Source organism: Quercus robur, chromosome 10 (genome assembly GCF_932294415.1).
Source record: "Quercus robur chromosome 10, dhQueRobu3.1, whole genome shotgun sequence".
NCBI classification, from domain to species: Eukaryota; Viridiplantae; Streptophyta; class Magnoliopsida; order Fagales; family Fagaceae; genus Quercus; species Quercus robur.
The window spans coordinates 24,051,120-24,071,762 of record NC_065543.1 but is presented as its reverse complement, the minus strand read 5'-3'; the positions used below and the strand labels follow the sequence as shown (position 1 = coordinate 24,071,762).

Here is a 20,643-nt window from a genome sequence, read left to right as displayed (position 1 = left end):
CTGTTTTGAAACTATTTAGGTTCATGCTCCTGTTTTGAAATTATTTAGGTTCATGCTCCTGTTTTGAAATTAATGAAAAACTTGATTGTTTTAAAATCGAGTTATGCCTAATCAAACTTAAAAAAAAAATTTGCATGGAACTCGAGTTCATGGAGCTCGAGTTCCATACCTATAGCTGCATTCAGAGAGATTTATAGTGGCATTTTAAATGGAACTTGAGCTCCCTAAACTTGAGTTCTGTGCAATTTTATTTTTTATTTTTTTTATTTTTTATTTAGTTTGATCTATAGTTGCGTTCGTGGAGACCTATAGTAGCGTTTTAAATGGATCTTGAGTTCCATACTTTTTCTTTTTTAATAAATTTGATTGGGCATAACTCGATTTTAAAGCAATCGAGTTTTAAAATAAAGAAATAAACCTAAATAATTTCAAAACAGAAACATTTTGCTTAAAAAAAAGAAAAAAAAAGAAAAAAAAAAGAGGAGTAAAATGCTAGTATTCCCAAACAAAGGGATGAAAGAAATAAATAAAGGGGGAGGCAGACCCAAGAAATTTGGGAGCTTAGTTTGTGGTGGAAAGGAAGAGAAACCCCAGAAAAGAAAAGATGTCAGTGGTATCACTCCTCAATTCTTGCTCATCAACAACATGTGCACTGGTGCGTGACCTTACCCCTCCTCCTTAATCACTCTCTTCTCATCAAATCATTTTTATTCGAAACTTTTAATAATGGCAGTGGAAATTGAAGAACCCATTAACATCATGGAAAGAGCTGAGACCCAGCAGCAGGAACGGTGTTCGATTGGGTAATTATCATTCTACGAATTGGATTAACAAAAATGGATTTAAAGTGAAAGCTTTCTTCAATCCCACCGATGATCCCATTATCAAACAAGCTCTTAAGGTTAGCTTCTTCTCGCCTCTCCTCTCCTACTACTCTTTTATTGTATTGTAAAACACAAAACACAACCTCGTACAACAGAAATCAATGCTTGTTCTTTTATGTGATTGGAACTTATTGGAAAATTTTCTTTCAAGAGCCAAAGTAATCACAATAGAGCACTTTATTTCTTGATTTTCTTTTTGGGTATTGGAGAAATTTTTTTTTTTAGATTGCTTGCATGTGAACAAGACTTTCAAGTAAATTTATGTGCAGTTACTTAGGTGTTGTGTTATGTTGTGTTGTACCTTAAGCTCCCCAATTAAAGTCAAACGCATGGGCTGCATTTAATTTAGTTGTCTTTGGCAAAGATATCTATATCGGTACTGCATTAATGCAGCCACTGAATTTGAATGGGAACCTAACGTATAGTACCTATGTAACTCTACCTAAGTTTTACCCTTGTAAGTATGTATTTTCTGCTTGGACATCTCTCTCTCTCTCTCTCTCAGACACACACAGTCAACATTAGATGATACTGACCAAGACCGACACTTGATGTTGCTCAATGGCAAGTGACTTGTGATCATTTGTGTTTACTCTTTTTTGGGTTTCTTGGGTTATGCCAAAGATAGTGATTGAAATGTTGGAGGCAAGAGCCTTGTAGTTCAACTGGTTACTACCTTGTGGTGTTTCCAACGGAGACATCCAGGTTTCAAATTTCTTCTTCCCCAATTATCGAATTATTTAAATAGTGATTCAAATGTTGGAATGTTGTCAAAGAAATGTTTCTCATCATAGGAAGTTGATTTGGAAGACTATTTCCCTTGAGTGTATTGTGGACCGTTTGGTGAGAGAGAAATAGTAGAACACTTGATGTTGTCTAACGGCATATTCACGTACTCAAGTAATTGTTGTTGCATTCTTGTTTATGTGAGTGGATAGCTGTTACTAGGCAGCATCCCTTTGTTCACTTTTTAAAGACCTTTTTAGAGCTTCTGGGCTTGAGGATGTAATTCTTTCTGAATAGGTCAGTTCACATATTGTAAATTGATTTGTTTACTCCCTTTGAGTAAATTTATTTATCAAAAAAAAGGACTTGATCCCTAGAGTTTACACTTTTTTTTTGTGGTTAATTATGCACACACCTGATGGGTCTTGAAGACATGACCTCAACCTACACCTTACACTTATAAAGGAAGGAGGCACCAATTGAGTTAGAGCTCTTTGGCTTTAACAGTATTGCTTGAAAACTCAATATTTAAGTTTCCAAACTAGTTTTAATCAAGATCGTTGGACAGAAAATCTTAATTTGGATGTTATGTTTTACAAAGAACTTATTTCAACTTTGGCGTAATATGTTGTTTCCTGGACAATTTATTTTTATGACTTTTCTGCCTCTTTATCACTAACAATTGTTTATAATTTAGCTCCATTTCAGAAAGCTTTTTTACTACATGTTTATATACATAAAGGAATATTAAAATTTTAAACCAATGAGCAGGTGATCTTTTGATTAGACTAGTGTTTTTTGGGTTGCAGTTTTTAACTACTGAATTGCAATTTAATAGTGTAAAAATATCTTCTGCTTATTGGTGGCTACTGTCATGCAAGAAAGCTGTCTTAATGCTTAATAATAATTATTATTATTAGTTTTTTTGATAAGTAAAGAAAATTTTATTCAAAGACATAATAATGAGTCACCCAAGTATATAGGAAGTATACAGCAAGGGACCAAAATAATTAAATACATAAATTACAAGCATTCATCAAACCATAGACCGAAAAAATAGAATGACTTCCTATGATAGACATCCAATCGGATAAAGTTTTAAATCAACTATAGTCTTTTTAGAATCTTCAAAATACCGGTTGTTTCTCTCCTTCCAAATGCACCACATCAAATAATGAGGGACAACCATCCAAATAACACCATTATGATGATGACCAAAATTTTCTTGCCAACATGCAAGGAGCTCAACCACAGACTTTGGCATCACCCAATGGATATCAAACAAGGTGAACACCATAGACCACAACTCATAAACAATAGAACAATGTAGTAAAAGATAGTCTACCGATTCTCCATTACTTTTGCACATATAACACCAATCTAGAATTAACACCTTCTTCTTATGTAAATTATCAATAGTCAAGATAGTTCATAAAGCTGCAGTCCAAACAAAAAATGCAACTCTGGAAGGAACCTTCTGCTTCCAAATACTTCTCCAAGGGAAGGATTGAGTACATACACCCAACAAAGCCTGATAGTAACTGCTTACCTCAAAGCCCTTGCTCTTAGCAAGTGTCCAACACATCTTATCCTCACCAATACCTCTCAATGAGACTCCATATATAACATCCTAAAAAATAGACAAAGAAATTGATTCCCTATCATGAATTTCTCGCAAGAATTTCAAATCCCAAAAAAGAACCCCATTAGGAAACTGCATGAGATTAGCCACATAAGCCTCCTCTAAATAAATCTAGAAAATACGTACTCAAAGGATTATCCCCACACCAGACATCATGCCAAAATTTCACTCTAGTCCCATCTCCAATCTGAAACTGAATGTAGAGAGAAAAAGTAGACTAACCACTACTAATAGTTTTCCATAAGCTCACCCCATAGGATCTTGGAACAGAATTAGAGCACCAATCTCCCTCCTCAACTTCATATTTAATCCTTATAACCCTTCTCCATAACACTTCTCTCTCATACCCAAATTCTCCACAAGCATTTTCCCAATAGGGCTCTATTAAAGTATCTCAAATTTAGAATTACTTAATGCTTAATATATGGTGTTGTCTAGAAGAATTTTCCTGGGAAGGGGAGGGGGCTTTGAACAATTGATGAATATTTTGTTCTTGTCTCTTTGCTAAGCATCTATAATGAGCTTATTTAATGTATAAAAGAAAAAAAAAAAAAAAAAATTCTTGGAATGATAACTTCTGTGATCATATTTATAGTAGAATACCTTTTCCTTATTTCTTTAGAAACACCCCCACTCCCTCCAAAAAAAAAAAAAAAAAAAAAATGCTACGTGCTTCAAATTCTATTGCTGTCCTAATTTACCCCCCTCTTTCTCTATTGATACGCATCTAAATGTAGTTTTGATGAAAATAAAGGGTATGAAACAAATAATTGGCAAATTATTATCCTTCATTTGTTGAATGCGGACAAGTTTATTTCTATCATTCTGACTTGTGACTCAGTTCTTTTTTATTTGATAGGTAATACAAGAACTATTATTGATGAGAAAAAATGAAAAGTACAAGTTGTTCATGATGATGAACAACAAGAAATAGATAAAACAAACAACAAAACAAAAGAGAGGGAGATCAGAAAGATAATTTAAGGGAAAATATAAACTTTGAAAGAGGCGAAGAAACAGTAAAGCCCTAACAATGAGACCACTCAAAAAGATTGCATTGGCATAAAACCTTTAACTCATTCAACGTCTTCTCCCTGTTCTCAAAGGAGCGACGATTTCGTTCTAACTAGACTATCTACATTAAGCACCCTGGAATCAAATTCCAAATATTTGAGTTATGCTTCCCAAGCCACTGATACCAACAAGATAAAAATCCCACCACCGATCCTGGCATAACCCAATGAATACCAAAAGCCTGAAGTATGAAGGTCCATAAGGTATGTGTAACAGAACAATGAAGTAGAAGATGGTCTACCTACTCCCCATCACAACAACACATACAACACCTATTTACCAAAGGGCGACCCCTAAGCATGTGATTATCCAATGTAAGAATCCGATGGTGAGCAGCTGTCCACAAGAAGAAAGCCACTCGCTTAGGAATCTTTGGTTTCCAAACACCCTTCCAAGGGAACAAAAAATTCAGGGTACCTTGAATTGCTAGGTAATAAGATCGGGTGTCAAATTTACCATCACCTTTGAGCCGCCAACAAAGGGTATCCCTCCTATCACCTCGAGGAATACGAGGTTGGATAAACTGAAGTAGAGAATAAGATGCAGCTAGTTCCCAATTTTCAAAAGCTCTATAAAACCTTAAATCCCACACTCTAGAAGTACCTCCTTCTGGAATCCACAAAACCTTAGAGATGCAAGCCTCTTTGGCAGTTGAACACACATAAAGCTCAGGATAGAGATCTTTTAGGGTGTTGTCCGGTCCCCAATACACCTATCATGCCAGAAGCGGATACGGGTGCCTTCACCTGCTACAAAAGACAGATGAACTCTCCCACCCTTCATGAATGCTTCTCCAAAGGCCATATCCATGAGTCCTCCTGCACACTTTCGTACACCACCCCCCTTGACACTAACCATATTTTGTGGAGATAACTCTCCGCCAAAGATAGGTAACTTCATGCCCATAATGCCACAACCATTTCCCTAATAAAACTTGATCAAACAATGCAACACTTCTTATCCCCAAACCACCCAATTCAACAGGTAAGCACACCTTTTCCCAAGCCACCAAATGATATTTGAAACTCCCCTCAAAAGACCCCCAAAGAAAATTCCTTTGAATGCTTTCCATTCTAGCAGCCACAGGTTTAAGAATAGTGAAGAGAGATAAAAAGTACGTTGGAAAACTTGAGAGAGTACTCTTTAGTAATGTGAGTCTACCACCCTTAGATAAATAGAGACGCTTCTACACTGATAGTTTCTTCTCCATCTTCTCCAAAATAGGATTCCAAATCGAAACCGTCTTAAAGGAAGTTCCCAACGGCATCCCCAAATATTCCATAGGCAAACTCCCCACTCTACAATGAAGAATGCTAGCCAATGCAGCTAGATTATTTACCTCCCCAATAGGGACAATCTCACTTTTCCCAACATTAACCTTCAAACCTGTAAAAGCCTGAAAGCAAGACAATGCCAACCTTATGGACAGCAATTGCTCCCTAAAGGCATCACAAAATAAGATAGTGTCGTCTGCAAATAACAAATGAGAAATCTGCACACCAACAAAATTCACTGCTCCCACATGAAAACCCCAAATAAGGTTATTCTCCTTTGTCTTCAAAATTTTGCTTAAAACCTCCATTATCAAGAGACAAAAGCAGGGATAAAGGGTTTTCTTGTCTCAACCCATGAGAGCTTTCAAAAAAACCCTCAGGGGGATCCATTAATCAGGACTGAAAAACAGACAGAAGTAACACAAGCCTTAATCCACCCCTTCCATTTTAGCTCAAAACCCATCCAGTCCAACAGATAAAACAAGGCCTCCCAGTTAACATGGTCATATGCTTTTTCAATGTCAAGCTTGCAAACCACACCTGGTAGCCGGCTCTTCAACCTACTATCCAGACACTCATTTGCAATGAGCACTGAATCTAGAATTTGCCTTCCACCAACAAACGAATTTTGAGTCTCAGAGATGAGATTATCCAAAACCGGCCTCAACCTGTTAGCCAACACCTTGGACAACAACTTGTACACACTGCCCACCAAACTGATAGGGCAAAAGTCCTTAATGTTAATAGCATTACATTGACTCCATCACCCGAGTTCCTTCTGTAGAGTTCTGAACCAGCACCAACTCTTTGAGATCATTGGGTTCCCCCCGAGACAAAGGGTCACACTCCAACACACAAAAATCTCTCTCCACGACCACAGCTATGGTCAAAGATTCACTGGCCTCCCATGGTAGGAGATGAAGTCTAGAATCTGTCTGAAATTCCCCAATAGAATCCACTGACCTTTGTAGTGTTGTATCATCATGGTGATTACTCCTCTGTACTTCTCCATGAACTTCCCCTTCCACAAACTCATCTTCAACCCCATGTCCCAGGTCAAAGAGAGGAGAAAACCGATTTTGAACCACCCATGGATTCCAACCAAGGATTGGCGACTCTACATTCCGACACGAAGCCTCAATTGCCGCTTTTGCCGAGCTAACCACCCTATCACTGGTGAACCCAAGGTCTTGATTGCCTAGCCCATGAGTTACCTTGGCATCGGAGACTGAGCCCATAGCAGAAACAACCTTATCGATGTCGAGAACCACCGCGGTAGAGCTCCTTCTTGACATCGAGGCTTTTCCGGTCTCCGGATCTGCTAAGGCTCTTGTCGGAATGGAGGTGAGAAGCTTTGAAGCTTGATCGGAGTTGGATATTAGCAACAAAACCGCCATCGAAACCTCAGGCATCACCATTGACTCCATCAGTGGCTTAGAGCTCTTGCCCATCACACTCTCATTCTGAAAACAAAGCACACTCACGCCCAAGTCAAGAGGATAAGAGACCTCCCCTTGGGCCTTACCTCTCGGGTCAGCTACATGGGCTTTATCAAGCCTAGATACAATTTTTAACAAACTAGGCCCACTATTATTGGACTTGTGATGAGTATTTGGGTTCATCCAAGTTGCCACACGTTTTCCCCCAGCTAATGTAGACACCCTTAGCGCCAATTTAGCAGAAGTCAACTCAAACTTAAACTTACGCGTGGGTCTGCCATTTATAGAAGAAACAACAACCACAGTATCACCCTTCAGCACGTTATGTCCTGAATTAGCTCTAGAAAACTCAAAATTCCTAAACTTCCGCTGATTACTGATTTTGACAGATTTTTTCCCAACTTGTCCACCACCATCCAACGGACCACCACCAACAGCTTCATCAGAGGTCCTCCCTTTCACCCAAACGGTGTTTGAACCTGCTAGGAAACTATCTAATTCTTTAGTAAACAAGCGCCAGCCAAGACCGGTTTGAGCTCGTAGGTACCATAACCCAACCACGACGAGCTCCACCATAATACGTAGCTATCTCCACAAAAATACCCGCCTTATTCGACCTTCCCTAGAATTTGAAAAACTTATTATTAACTCTATATCTTTTGCACAAGAAATCCTTTTTTGGAACCCAATCACGAATATCGGCAAAACCTGAGAGAATCCATTTCAAACCCTTACGACCCATCCATAAGAATCAGCCTGCCGTCAAACGAGAAAGAAAAGGTTTTGTAGTCTACGCGAAAAGAACCATTACTGCCCTCTCTGCCCTGAGGAGAAGGTTTAAGGGCTGTAATAGGGGGAGGCAATTTTTTAGTAAGTGGTGTGGGTGATGTTGTAGTGGTTTGTCTAGGCCATAACGGTAGTTGTAAAGGCAGGTCTGATGGAGGTGGGGTGTTCAGAGTAGAAGGATGAGGTGGAAAAAAAGAATGAAAAGGAAAAAACCAAAAGATGAGGGGAATGGGAACGGAGATGGAAAGAAACCAGGGAATGGAGGAGGTGGCTGGTTGAAAGGCAGTGGAAGAGAGTGGAGCAGAGGAGGGAAAGGTGTTGGCTGTGTGGTAGGGTAGGGAGGGGTGTTGCTGTCACCATGTTTTGCCTCAGGTGAACTTGTGTCTCAGTTCTGGATTCACTAAAAACTGTAATTAATTGTATCCATTGATTTCACACCTAGTGTCACCACATGTCACTGCTCTCTAGTTGGTAATCAAGATGAAAAAAAAAAAAGTTCATTTGGATGAGAAAATAAGTAAGTTAACATTTGGAATTGATTGCATAAGCTTTTTTACTGTTTATAAAAAGTGTATTTCTTAAAAAGAAAAAAAAAAAAAGTGTCTTTCTTGCTTTACTTAAAGCCAACTATTTAGAAACAACATTAGAGACTTGTTTATTTTAGCTTAGACATTGTACACTTCCAAAGTAAAAACCAAAAACTCGGACGCATTAATATTAGTCCCTCATTTTCAAGTTTCACATCTGTTTTGCATTTCTGCAACCATAGTGACTTTATTACTGCCATTATCACTACCACCACCACTGCTGCCCCAAACATTATCCCATGGCCATCACTGATAACACCAAATTCATGGCCACATCTGTCACCATCTAGCATGGCGTTGACATTACCATTTGCTCCACCAACCATAACCACCCCAATCATAAACTTGCCAATGCCTCAATCTAAACTGAATGTTTTGTCAGCATGTTACAGATGTGTTTTTCCTTTAAAATTAATTATAAAATAGAACTATGGAATTATTTTTTCTGTTTATATAAGAAACACTAAGAAATGAATCCAAAAGATAAACTCAACTAAGGCCCGGGCCAGTGGGTGGTAACGCCCAAGTAGAAGACGACAACTCAGGTCGTCCACTTCTACCCATTTTTCTTTCATAAAAAAATGAAGAAGATAAACTCAACTACTCAGAGATTCGTATTACTGCAATATCTGATAGGAAGCAGTAATTAGAGCACACTTTCACAAACAAATTACAATGTATTCAATTTAACTATCTTTTCTCTTCTATGCTCAGATGCATTTCATGTTCATTTTGTTTTAAAAAATGAAATTTCTTTACTTATAAAAAAATTCATGGATTTAAGATTATTATTAGTCTAGGAGCTAATATACTGTATATCATAAAATTCCATTTTCTTGTTGATTTGTGATGGCAAAGCCAGTGATGCTGTTTTTGTCTTTGTTGCTTGTGTATTTGCGTCCTTGAGAGGCATTAGGTAATTCTTAAGGCCAGCAGTCTTACGTCCACACTGTCACTTCATGGCTCCATTGCAACTTTATACTGGACTTGGAATGCAGAATGGGAAGAATGGGTACTGTCAAAAGTGAACCAGTTATTCACTAGGGCACTTGGGCAAGGCAATGCTCTTAATAACACATTAAGAGCATTATCTTGTGCAAATTTTTTTGTTTATTTTAGGATAAAAACCTACTCACTTTTCAAAACATCCAACGTCAGACTATCTATATTATACACTGCATTTCATTAAAATATCAAATTTCTTGATTTTTAATTGTTTCTCTTTCTTCACATACACCATACACTCTTCCTTCATCATCGGGATACGTTATACATAAAGAAAGAATAAAATATTAAATGCAAAATGAATAGTTTTAGTGTAAATTTACATGTAGCAAACTTGTAAACACAACTATATACTCATTGAGTGAGTCATTTTTAGGAAAAAATGGGTAAATTTTACACATTTTTCTATTATACATGTGAGTGCTGTGCTTTAAAACTCTTTAGGTTAGGCAACTTTCCTGAGGTAGTTGCTTTTTGCCCCTTGGCTGAGGTGACAGTGGCAAATGTTAAAGAACCAGTGCCTCATCGAACTAATAGGTCTATTCATTGAATTACCTAATGACTCACAATTTAGGCCATAATTCAGATAGGGGGCATCTTTGTCCAATGATATTCTACCATCCTGGTACTAACCTTGTATAAATGAAATATGTAAATAGGAAGTATTATTATAAAACTAAAATAAAAGAAAGCTGCAAATATAAAGCTTGTAAGTTAATAATAATCATGAATTTTGGTCTCTCTCTCTGTAAGCGCATTTCTATCTTTCTTCTTTCTTGTTTGTATATTCTCCTCGTCCTTATCCTATTCTTTTTTTCTTAATTGCCCCCAAACCTATTATTTTTAAAATAAGATCCTTAACAGTTTCTTTTTGTCTCCATTATTTATTATGATGACAATGATGAGGTGATGATGATGTTAAATATGCTTATAAACTCATTAGACGTGGAATACCACATATTCACTATGTATTTTTTGGACTAATTTGTATCAGAGCCTCACGTTATGCGGGCAAGAGCCTTTAGAGCATTTAGTGTATTGGGCCATCTAGGGTCTTAGAGTGTTAGGGGTGCATTTACATTTTGCTACCTAGGTTTGGAAGCTTAAGTTGGATGTTTTCCTGACGTAGGACAACCACACTAACAATAGAACGAAAGATAAACCCTAGGAGTCAACACCTAAGGGCTGCTTGGAGTCAGCACCAGTAAAAGAAAACACACGTTTATTTTTTTATAATTCTCAAAAACTGTCTTACAATAATTTGAAAAAGTGTTTAAATAGCCGACAATAAAAAACCCTAAAGAAACCCTAATCATTAAATGCTTGGGCTTGCTTAATTTCAAGCCCAATAACTAGTATGCTCCATCCATAAGGTCACAGGTTGGACCGTCTTCTTTTTGCTCTTCCTCCTATACGTGCGTGTAATTGGGGGCTTGTACCTCGTGTCCGCACCAACTCCTGGGTGAGAAGAACTCGACCCCGTCGAGTGGAAATCTGAAGAGCTCTGATAGTACTCCAACAAATCAGGATCCAGTCGCAATAGCTCATCTCGAGTAATCCATGTGCAATCAGAATCTGGTCGCCCTCGCCACCGAACTAAGAAACGGTGAACTCCATCCCTGGTAGAAACAATCTGCTTATCTAAAATAGCATCAATAGATTCTTTATGTGCATAGGGCAAATTTAAGGGTAAAGGGGTGGGAATAGGGGCATCAATAGGATTAGGCAAAGACTCATCAAAAGGGGTATCAGGAATAGTTGTGGGGCTTTTATAAGCAACTAGATCCTCAATATTGAAGGAGGAGCTAATACCATAATCATGAGGGAGGTCAATGACATATGCATTTGGGCCCATTCGTTTCAATACCTTGAATGGTCCGGCACTACGAGCCTGCAATTTCTTAACGGTCCTAGAGGGAAACCGTTCAGGTCGAATCCGAATCATGACATAATCCCCTACCTGAAACTCTGCATGATGTCGATGAGTGTCAGGATGAATTTTATATTGAGAATTACTTGCCTGAATTTTTTTGCGAATCTCATTATGCAAATCATGAATATGTTGTGCAAATGCCTCAGCAGACTCAGAAATCCTAACATGTGGGGACATGGGCAAAAGATCTAAAGGCCTCCTAGGTGTATATCCATGCACAACCTCAAAAGGACTAGCACCTATAGACCTATTGACAGAGCTATTATATGCAAGTTGGGCTACCGGAAGAATAGAATCCCAATTTCGATTGGCTTCACCCACTAGACACCAAAGGAGGTTGCCTAGACTACGATTAACCACCTCAGTTTGACCATCAGTTTGAGGATGAAATGCCGTGGAAAATTTCAATTTGGTGCCCACTAAATGCCACAAGGTCTTCCAAAAATAACTCATGAAGCGAACATCCCTATCAAATACTATGGTTTTGGGAAGACCATAAAGTTTGACAATCTCATCAAAGTAGAGTTTTGCAATCTTAGAAGCATCAGAGGTCTTAGAACATGGTAGGAAATGAACTATCTTGGAGAAGTGATCAACAATTACTAGAATGGAATCATGCTTCCTAAAGGTGCGGGGCAAACCTAACACAAAGTCCATACTCACATCCTGCCATGGGCGATCTGGCACAGGTAGAGGTGTGTACAGGCCAGTGTTTTGCTTGCGATGTTTGTCTAGTTAACATGTACAACACTTACCAACTATCTTGGCAACGCCCCTCTTAAGACTAGGCCAATAGAATTGACGTTCCACTTCCTTAATTGTCTTGTCTCGACCAAAATGACCTGCTAGGCCTCTTGCATGTATCTTCCAAACTAGGAAATCTCTCACTGAAGACCGAGGGATACATAACTTGTTGGCCTTGAACAAGTAACCATCTTGAAGGGTATAATCATCCAGGATTGGCCGTGGGGCATTACTTAGGCTAGTGTAGAGGTCCCCAAAATCTGGGCATGACTCATAATCATCCTTGAGTCGTTCAAACCCAGTAACCTTAACACTCATGATGGATAGCAAAGACACCCTTCGACTTAGTGCATCAGCAGCCTTATTCTCAATTCCCGCCCTATGCTTCACTACAAAGTGGTAGCGCTGCAAAAATTCAACCCAACTACCGTGCCTAAAATTCAGCTTCTTTTGGGAATGGAGATAGAGCAAAGCTTCATGATCAGAGTAGATAACAAATTCTCGAGACACCAGGTAATGGCGCCAATGCCAAAGGGCTCGAATAATGGCATAAAATTCTTTGTCATATGTGGAGTACTTTTGCTTAGCGTCATTCAACTTTTTACTGAAATAAGCAATTGGGTGACGCTCTTGACTAAGTACTCCCCCTATACCAATACCTGAGGCATCACATTCCACCTCAAAAGGCTTGGTAAAATCAGAGAGACGCATGACAGGTGCCTCAGTCATCTTTTGCTTTACCTCATTGAAAGCCTTAGCAGCAGCTTTAGTCCAAACAAACTCCCCTTGTTTCATGCAGTCAGTGATGGTGGACATAAGGGTACTAAATCCCTTGATGAATCGGCGATAAAAGGAAGCGAGCCCATGAAAGCTTCGAATCTCATGGATATTTTTGGGCTCGGGCCGCTCCACAATCGCTTGAATCTTTTGGGGGTCGGCAGAAACTCCCTCAGAGGACACTATGAAACCTAGGAAGACGACTCTATTAGTGAAGAAAGAACACTTCTTGAGGTTGCCATATAAACTCTCCTTCCTAGGGGTAGTACAAACTTGAGTTAGGTGGTCTAAGTGTTGCTCCCTAGACCTACTATAGATGAGGATGTCATCAAAGTATACAACCAAGAATTTTCCCATAAAAGGCTTGAGCACTTGAGTCATCACTCTCATAAAGGTACTAGGAGCATTGGACAATCCAAAAGGCATCACCATCCACTCATATAAACCATCCTTCGTCTTGAAGGCAGTTTTCCACTCATCACCTGAACGAACCCTAATTTGATAATAGCCGCTTTTTAAGTCTATCTTAGAGAAGATCATTGCTCTAGCCATCATATCTAACATGTCATCCAACCGGGGGATAGGAAATCGATATTTCACAGTGATCTTGTTGATGGCACGACTATCAACACACATCCGCCAAGTTCCATCTTTTTTTGGAGTTAAGAGTGCAGGGACCGCACAAGGACTCATGCTTTCACGTACAAAACCCTTCCTAAGTAGTTCTTCTACTTGCCTTTGCAACTCGGCATGCTTTGCAGGGCTTATCCTATAATGAGGCAAGTTAGGTAGGGCCGCTCCGGGCACAAAATCTATGGCGTGTTGTATGTCACGCATGGGTGGCAAATGATTGGGGAGTTCCTCAGGGAAAACATCCTTAAATTCCTGGAGCACTAACCTCACTTCTTCAGGTTGCTCCTCACTAGTCTCTCCACGTAGTTACCGGGCAACTAAGACAAACACAATGGACTCTTGAATTGCTACCCTTTCAAATGCCCTTTGGCTTATGATGTTTAGGCCTTTCGCCTTTGGTGCATCTGTCTTCTTGCTCATGCCAATTGGCTTGAGTTTCAAAGGATTGAGCACAATCTTCTTACCTTCAAACATAAATGAGCAAGAATTGGATCGCCCATAAAGGGTGACATCCAGATCATACAGCCAAGGTCTACCTAAGATGATATGCCCTACATCCATGAGAATTACGTCACACCATATTTCAGCCTTGTAGATGAGGAATTGAAGTGGGACAACAAATCTTTCTTTTATGGCTATGGAGGAAGTATCTACCCAAGAAACTTTATATGGGTTAGGGTGTGGGGTCGATTTCAAGCCTAGGCGGGAAACAACGTTAGAAGACACTGCATTAATGCAACTTCCACTATCTATGATAACCTTGCAAGTTTTGTCTCCACACTTAGTGTAAGTTTGAAAGATGGCACTCTTTAGCCAATCATTAGCGTCTCTTTGCTCTGCCAAGGCACACCTTACCACATTCACTCTAGGGACACCAAAGTTCTTGGAGTAATCAACTTAGGGAGAAATGGCTCTAATGCATTCGAGATAGCTAGGATCATCTTCCCATTCTGCTTCAACATCTTGGGTTTCTTCAACATTTGGATCATACACCAGCTCCTCAACATCTTCTACCTTTTCATCACCCTCTTGAATGACAAGGGTCCTAGAGGGACATCTAGCAACGATGTGTCCAACCCCATTGCATTTGAAGCATTGGAGGCGAGAGCCTAATCTTGAAGGCTCATTGATCACACCTTTTCCCTTGTCCTCTTTTTCTATTGGGGTGCTATTGGGGTTGACCTTAGGGGGTAAGGCAAGTCTAGGTTTGCTACCAAAAAGTTGAGGGTTGGTGGGAACACTTTAGGGCTCAGAACGTCGCCAAAAGATAAATTTGGATGCTAATTCACAATTCCTAGCGAGGTCATATACTTCTCTTAAGGTAGTGACTCCTCGGGTGATAATCTCGCCTAGTAGGTTAGTATTTAAACCTTTCTTAAACCTATTGAGTGTGACAACCTCTTCTTCGACTATTCGAATTCGCCTCTTGAACTCCCTGAACTTTTCTATATATTCAGCCACAGGAGCAGTGCCTTGCTTTAGGTGATCCCATTCCTCAAGGAGGGAGCTCCTATAAGTTGAAGGAAGATAATTCCTTGAGAGTGCACCATTCATCTCAAGCCAATCAGTAATGGGGGGCTCATGTCGTCGCCTAATGCTACCTCAAGGTCCTCCCAGAAAAGGTTGGCTCTTCCAATTAACTTCATCCTAGCATACCTCACTTTTTTATTCTCAGCCCAATGGTAGTAGTCAAAGAATTTATCCATCTAACGTAACCAATCAGTGAAAACCCATGGGTCTAGGCAGCCGTCAAAGGTGGGAGCTTCTATCTTTTCCTTGAACATTCTATCATCATAATCCCTAGGGTCATTGTGATTATAGTGATCATGTTCAAAGTTTGGAACCCTATGAAAGTAACCGTGGTGATTTTGCCTAAGCAGGTTATCTCCTTCATGGTTAACGGTCATGCTTCAATTTGATCAACCCTATCCATTAAATTACGGACATTTTTTGCTAGGTCGTCTATGGTTTGCTCTAAGGAGGATCTAGACTCAGAAGTGGATTGATGTTCAGAGTTTGACATGATGCGACCACTACGTAGATGCATGCACACTATATTTATGAATGCAATTGAGATTCACAAAAGTTCGAGTAACCAATTCTCAATTTAAAATTAGGGTCAGGCAAGAGTGCATGTGAAGAAATTGCAGTCAAGTAGTGACAGTGTTCACAATATTGAGAGATAGCCCAAATAAAAGTCAATTGCCAATAAGCTCCACAATTAATAATGAGAATCAAATATTTCAAAGCCCCCCCCCCCCCCCCCCCTTTTTTTTTTTTTTTTTTTTTTTTTGGTTTTGGCTTATCAAAGGAAACAGATAGTTTTTTTTTTTTTTTTTAATGGGTATTGAAAGAAACAGATGGCCAACACAACAACTAGCTAACAAAACAAGGTAAATTAAATAAACTAATGGTGGGGTATGCACGTTAAGAAACTAGAGATGTATTAAGAATGACAAATTGAAGCTACCAATGAGAGAAAGAAAGAACCTGATACTTGGAAAGGAAGCCCACTTGGATGACATGCTTTTGGGCTTGGACTAGTCTGTCACGGGCTTGGAATCTGCTTGGTCAGTTTTTTTTTTTTTTTTTTTTTTAATGCCAAAAATAATAAAATACAGTACACGAAGGACTTAAAACTTAGAAGAAGTTACAGACTGAGACTGAACTAAAGAAACTAAAGAAACAAACAACGGACTCAAAACTGAGAAAGAAAAAAAAAATATATATATATATATTTTCTCTGTGATGAGAGTCTTCTGCCGACGTAGGGGACTGACGTTGGTGGCGGTGCGAAGGAGGCGCAGACAACGGCGGGTGGCTCCTTGTCTCGGATCTCGGCAGCGGTAGTGGCTCGTCAATCTCAGCAGCGGTGGGTCGACAATGGGTTTTGGCGGCTGGGTCTTGCGGCGGTGAGTGTTGATTTGTGGGTTCCGGCAGCTGGTGGCTGATGGGTCTTGCGTGGGTTACTCTTTTTGATGGTTTTGCTTTTTATTGGTTGTCTATGGTTGTGTTGTATGGACCGGAAGTTTGCTTTGATACCAAAACTGACGTAGAACCACCACACTAACAATAGAACGAAAGATAAACCCTAGGAGTCAGCACCTAAGGGCTGCTTGGAGTCAGCACCAAGCAAACTGGAGTTAGCACCAGTAAAAGAAAACACACGTTTATTTTTTTATAATTCTCAAAAACTGTCTTACAATAATCTGAAAAAGTGTTTAAATAGCCAACAATAAAAAACCCTAAAGAAACCCTAATCATTAAATGCTTGGGCTTGCTTAATTTCAAGCCCAATAACTAGTATGCTCCATCCATAAGGCCACAGGTTGGGCCGTCTTATTTTTACTCTTCCTCCTATACGTGCGTGTAATTGGGGGCTTGTACCTCGTGTCCGTACCATTTCCTTTTCTTTCTTTCTTTTTGTTTGGATTTTTCATGTAAAGCAAGATTATTTGGGAGCAAGATCAATTTTTTTTTTTTTAATTGGTAAGTTACATATGCACCTTGTAAAGTTGTGATTTCCAACTAGCCTTTGTAGGCTTTAATTCCATGTCAAATTTGATTGTAATTTCTTCAATCATTTTCCTATATTTATGTGGGTTTATTTGTAAGGGATGAGTGTGAGAGATTGGTGAAGAATCAAGTTTCAAAATATGAATTAGTGCAATTCGCAACTAGCTCACGAGAAGCTCGCAAAAAAGCAACCCGCAAAAGGGTCACATGTGAAGCACATGACTAGAAGCTAAAGAGCTATTGCCAGCCTGTCATTTCGCGAGTACTTCGCGAGAAAGACCATCTCGCGAGATACCTACGAAACATTCTGTTTGGCGAAAAGTTAAATTGCTTTACCAAATTCTTTAGCCACACTATATATGCTTCCATTACCCACGAATTGTAAGAAGTGTTTTTCAGGAAGAAAACCCTATTGAATACACTTGAGAGTTAGAGATTGTTTTACCTATAATCCTTTACACATTTCCTCTTTGTTATGTTGTGTTTGCATCTCTATTTCCTACTCTTTAAGCTTTACTTTTGAATGCTAAAAAATGTGTGAAAACACACGAGCTATTTAGATCCTCAAATTAAAGTTACGGCTTGATTGATTTTACTCTAACTTAATATTAAGTGCGGAATAGAGTAAATGCGAGCGGATAAACAAATAAGCTACTCTAACCCATAAACATTATAGCACAACAGTAAAATGAAAGGTAAAAGAGTAGGGAAGAAGAATGCAAGCACAAGATAACATGCTGATGTGTTATCGAAGAGAAAACTGAAGAACTCGGTGGAAAACCTCTCCGCCACCCTCCAAGTGGTAATCGATCCACTAGACAATTAGTTGGAATACATGGGTTAACAAGAGACTCTCTAAGTCTAATCTATTCGAAGTACTTAAGCCCTCCAAGCTCTTACTTCAACAAGGTTTCTCAGAACCGTATCTTATCTAGTTCTCCGGATTCCGTAACAAACTCCATATTGCATCTGCCATCTTTGGCTTCTTTCAATGTTTCCCAACAGCACTAAAACCTCATTGAATACTCTGAAAGTGTGTGGTAAGTGTTTGGACTATCAACCTCTCAATGATATGGAAATAGAGAGGTAGGAGTTGAGGAAAATTCACAAGCAATTGTGTAGAGGATTGTGGGTATAACAATCTCTAACTCGCAAGGTTTGTGACTAGGGTTTTCTCTCTGAAGCACTCCTCAACTTTTGTGGGTAATGTGGGTATATATAGTATAGGTACAGAAAGTGTGTATCAGATATCACAGTTTGGCAAAACAAAATGTTTCACGAGTGTTTCGCGGGAAGGCTTACTCGCGAGCTACTCGTGAAACACAGTTTTCTCCATCTGTCCTGACTCTTCGTATTTCAGTTATGTGCAGGGTACATGCATCATTTCGCGGGATGCTTAGTCGCGAGCTACCCACGAGAACTCTTCTGTCTTCAATTGCTTGAGTCTTCACACTCTCTTTCTCTATCACACAACCCTTACAATTAAATCCCACAATAAATATAGGGTACAAATGATTGTATAAAATTACAATAAAATTTGGCATGGAATGAAAGCCAACAAAACACATAATTGTAAATTACAACTTTACAACTTTTATTGTTCATTGTGGTTGAATATGGCCTAGAGTAGTGTTATCGGCATATTGCGCTTATTTACTCTTATTCCGTATTTTGATAAGTTAGGGTAAAAGTAATTTAGCCGTAATTTTTATTTTGGGGTCTAAACAAGCTCTAACGTTTCACACTAATTTGAGCTTTCACACCTGGTGGGTCTTGAGCCCACAACTTTACCCTACACCTAGCACTTACAAAGGGAGGAGGTACCAGTTGAACTAGAGTTCATTGGCAGCAAGATCAATTTTTTTAGTCTCTCAAATTTGCTTTATCTACTGCATATGGTTTCTGTTTGTATAACTTGTAACCATATGCACATGCACATGCACACACACACAGTTGCAGAAACTACCACACATTGGTAAACATGTAATCATGGGTAAGGCATAGCTTTGAACGGTAAGATGGTAGAAAATATTTTGGGAACCGTTGAAGCCTTACACAAATACACGTCCCATGTACATTCATTCTTTGACAACTACAGTGAAGAGCTCACAGCTCAAAAATGAGATTTTGAGGAAAATATATTATTTTTCAATTTTATTGGATTGTTGTTGGATTAGTTGTTATGTAATTGCGTATTTGAATTTGTGTTTCAGCACTATTGATGCGGGAGCATAACCAAAATTATTTTGGAATTTGTTGTTTTAGATTTTCTTCATCTTGTAGGAAATTGGATATTTTATGTGATTGGATTAGCCTAGAATTTCATTTTATTTTTAGTTCAAATAAGGATTAGATTAGATATGAGTTAGTATTTTAGAATGTTATCATTTTAGAGTTTTATACTTTATGAACTTTTATTCCTGGAAGCTCTATAAAAAGGCTTCAAGTGGTTTATTTTATTTTAGTAGACGATTGATTAATGAAATTCAAATTGGAGATTTTCCAAATTGTTGGGTGCTGATTCCTGACACCTTAGGTGCTGATGCCCTTCTTGCTTGGTGCTGATTTCAAGTAACCTCTAGGTGCTGATTCTTAGGGATATCTTTTAATTTTCTCTTGATTGTCCGGCATCAAAATTTTTTTTTCAGTCATTTAATAACACTCTTTCCCCTCAGGTATATATCACTTTGAGGGCCTCTGACTGAATGCAGTAATTAATTGTAATATTGGGTGTAAAACAAAATAGCAGCCATCTTATTGTGTGGTGTCGGAAGCAGACACTATCACTCTTATTAGATTTATATTATGTGTACGGCTTTATTGGATCATTGAACATTTGCTTATTGTATCTTTCTGGGTTATTTGTCAAATGAAGTTTAAATGTATACTGTACTACATTACCCTCTTTTTGTTTCCCCATAAAATTTATATTAATAGCCATGAAATGCATTTATGTGTAAAGAGTGGAGTTTCTAATACTTCTGAAGAAATTTATAGGAGCCAGTTTCCTTCATGGGTGGGATGTTTGCCGGTCTCTTAAGGCTTGATTTGAATGAAGACCCACTCAAGGAATGGGTTACACGGACTGCGGAAGCCTCCGGAATTGTAGAGGAAGAAATTGATGCTGATGCTGAGGGATCAAAAACTGACGAAGTTCCACAACAAATTGAGATTGAATGACACTTGCCGTGGTTCTGTCTGTATACTAAGACTCAAATAGTTGATTGATAATTGATGTTTAACTTGCACACAACACAATAATGATCATTCAAAATGTTCTGCTTAGATGATATGCAATCTGTAATACTCTGACTTTGATGTGTATCTCTCTTTTCTTGGGTTAGTTGCATATAGCACAAGAAGCCTGAAAGTATCAACACCTATTTCCAGACTTGCATGTAATTTGTGTCGATTAGCAGTTAAGCTAGGCATGATTTGGGTACCAAAATCTTGGAGCTTGACTCTCCCCTTGATCGCTTTTTTTTTTTTTTTTTTTTTTTTTTTTTTTTTTTGAGAAACCAGACCCCAGGATTGGGAATTTATTCAAAAAATAAAATCAATGAACATCACGCAATACAAAAGGAGCAATGTCAGCAGGATGGTCTCCCAACCAAACCTGCAAC

General features: G+C 38.7%; 1 protein-coding gene across 1 annotated transcript; it reads left to right on the top strand.

The window, feature by feature from the left end:
• Window positions 1–522: 522 nt before the first annotated feature.
• LOC126702131 (UPF0426 protein At1g28150, chloroplastic) lies at window positions 523–20,403 on the top strand. Its single transcript, XM_050400777.1, has 3 exons — window positions 523–655; window positions 734–901; window positions 20,018–20,403. Exons 1-3 carry the CDS (start codon window positions 605–607, stop codon window positions 20,198–20,200), a joined length of 402 nt encoding a protein of 133 aa, XP_050256734.1. The 5' UTR covers window positions 523–604; the 3' UTR covers window positions 20,201–20,403.
• Window positions 20,404–20,643: the final 240 nt, after the last annotated feature.

What these genes read in the sequence shown, in the direction of transcription:
- LOC126702131 (XM_050400777.1), top strand. Translation starts at nt 605, where the DNA reads ATGTCAGTGGTATCACTCCTCAATTCTTGCTCATCAACAACATGTGCA. An exon ending in CATCAACAACATGTGCACTG is followed by an intron (nt 656 to 733) that starts GTGCGTGACCTT and finishes TAATAATGGCAG; the next exon opens with TGGAAATTGAAGAACCCATT. An exon ending in TTATCAAACAAGCTCTTAAG is followed by an intron (nt 902 to 20,017) that starts GTTAGCTTCTTC and finishes AGAAATTTATAG; the next exon opens with GAGCCAGTTTCCTTCATGGG.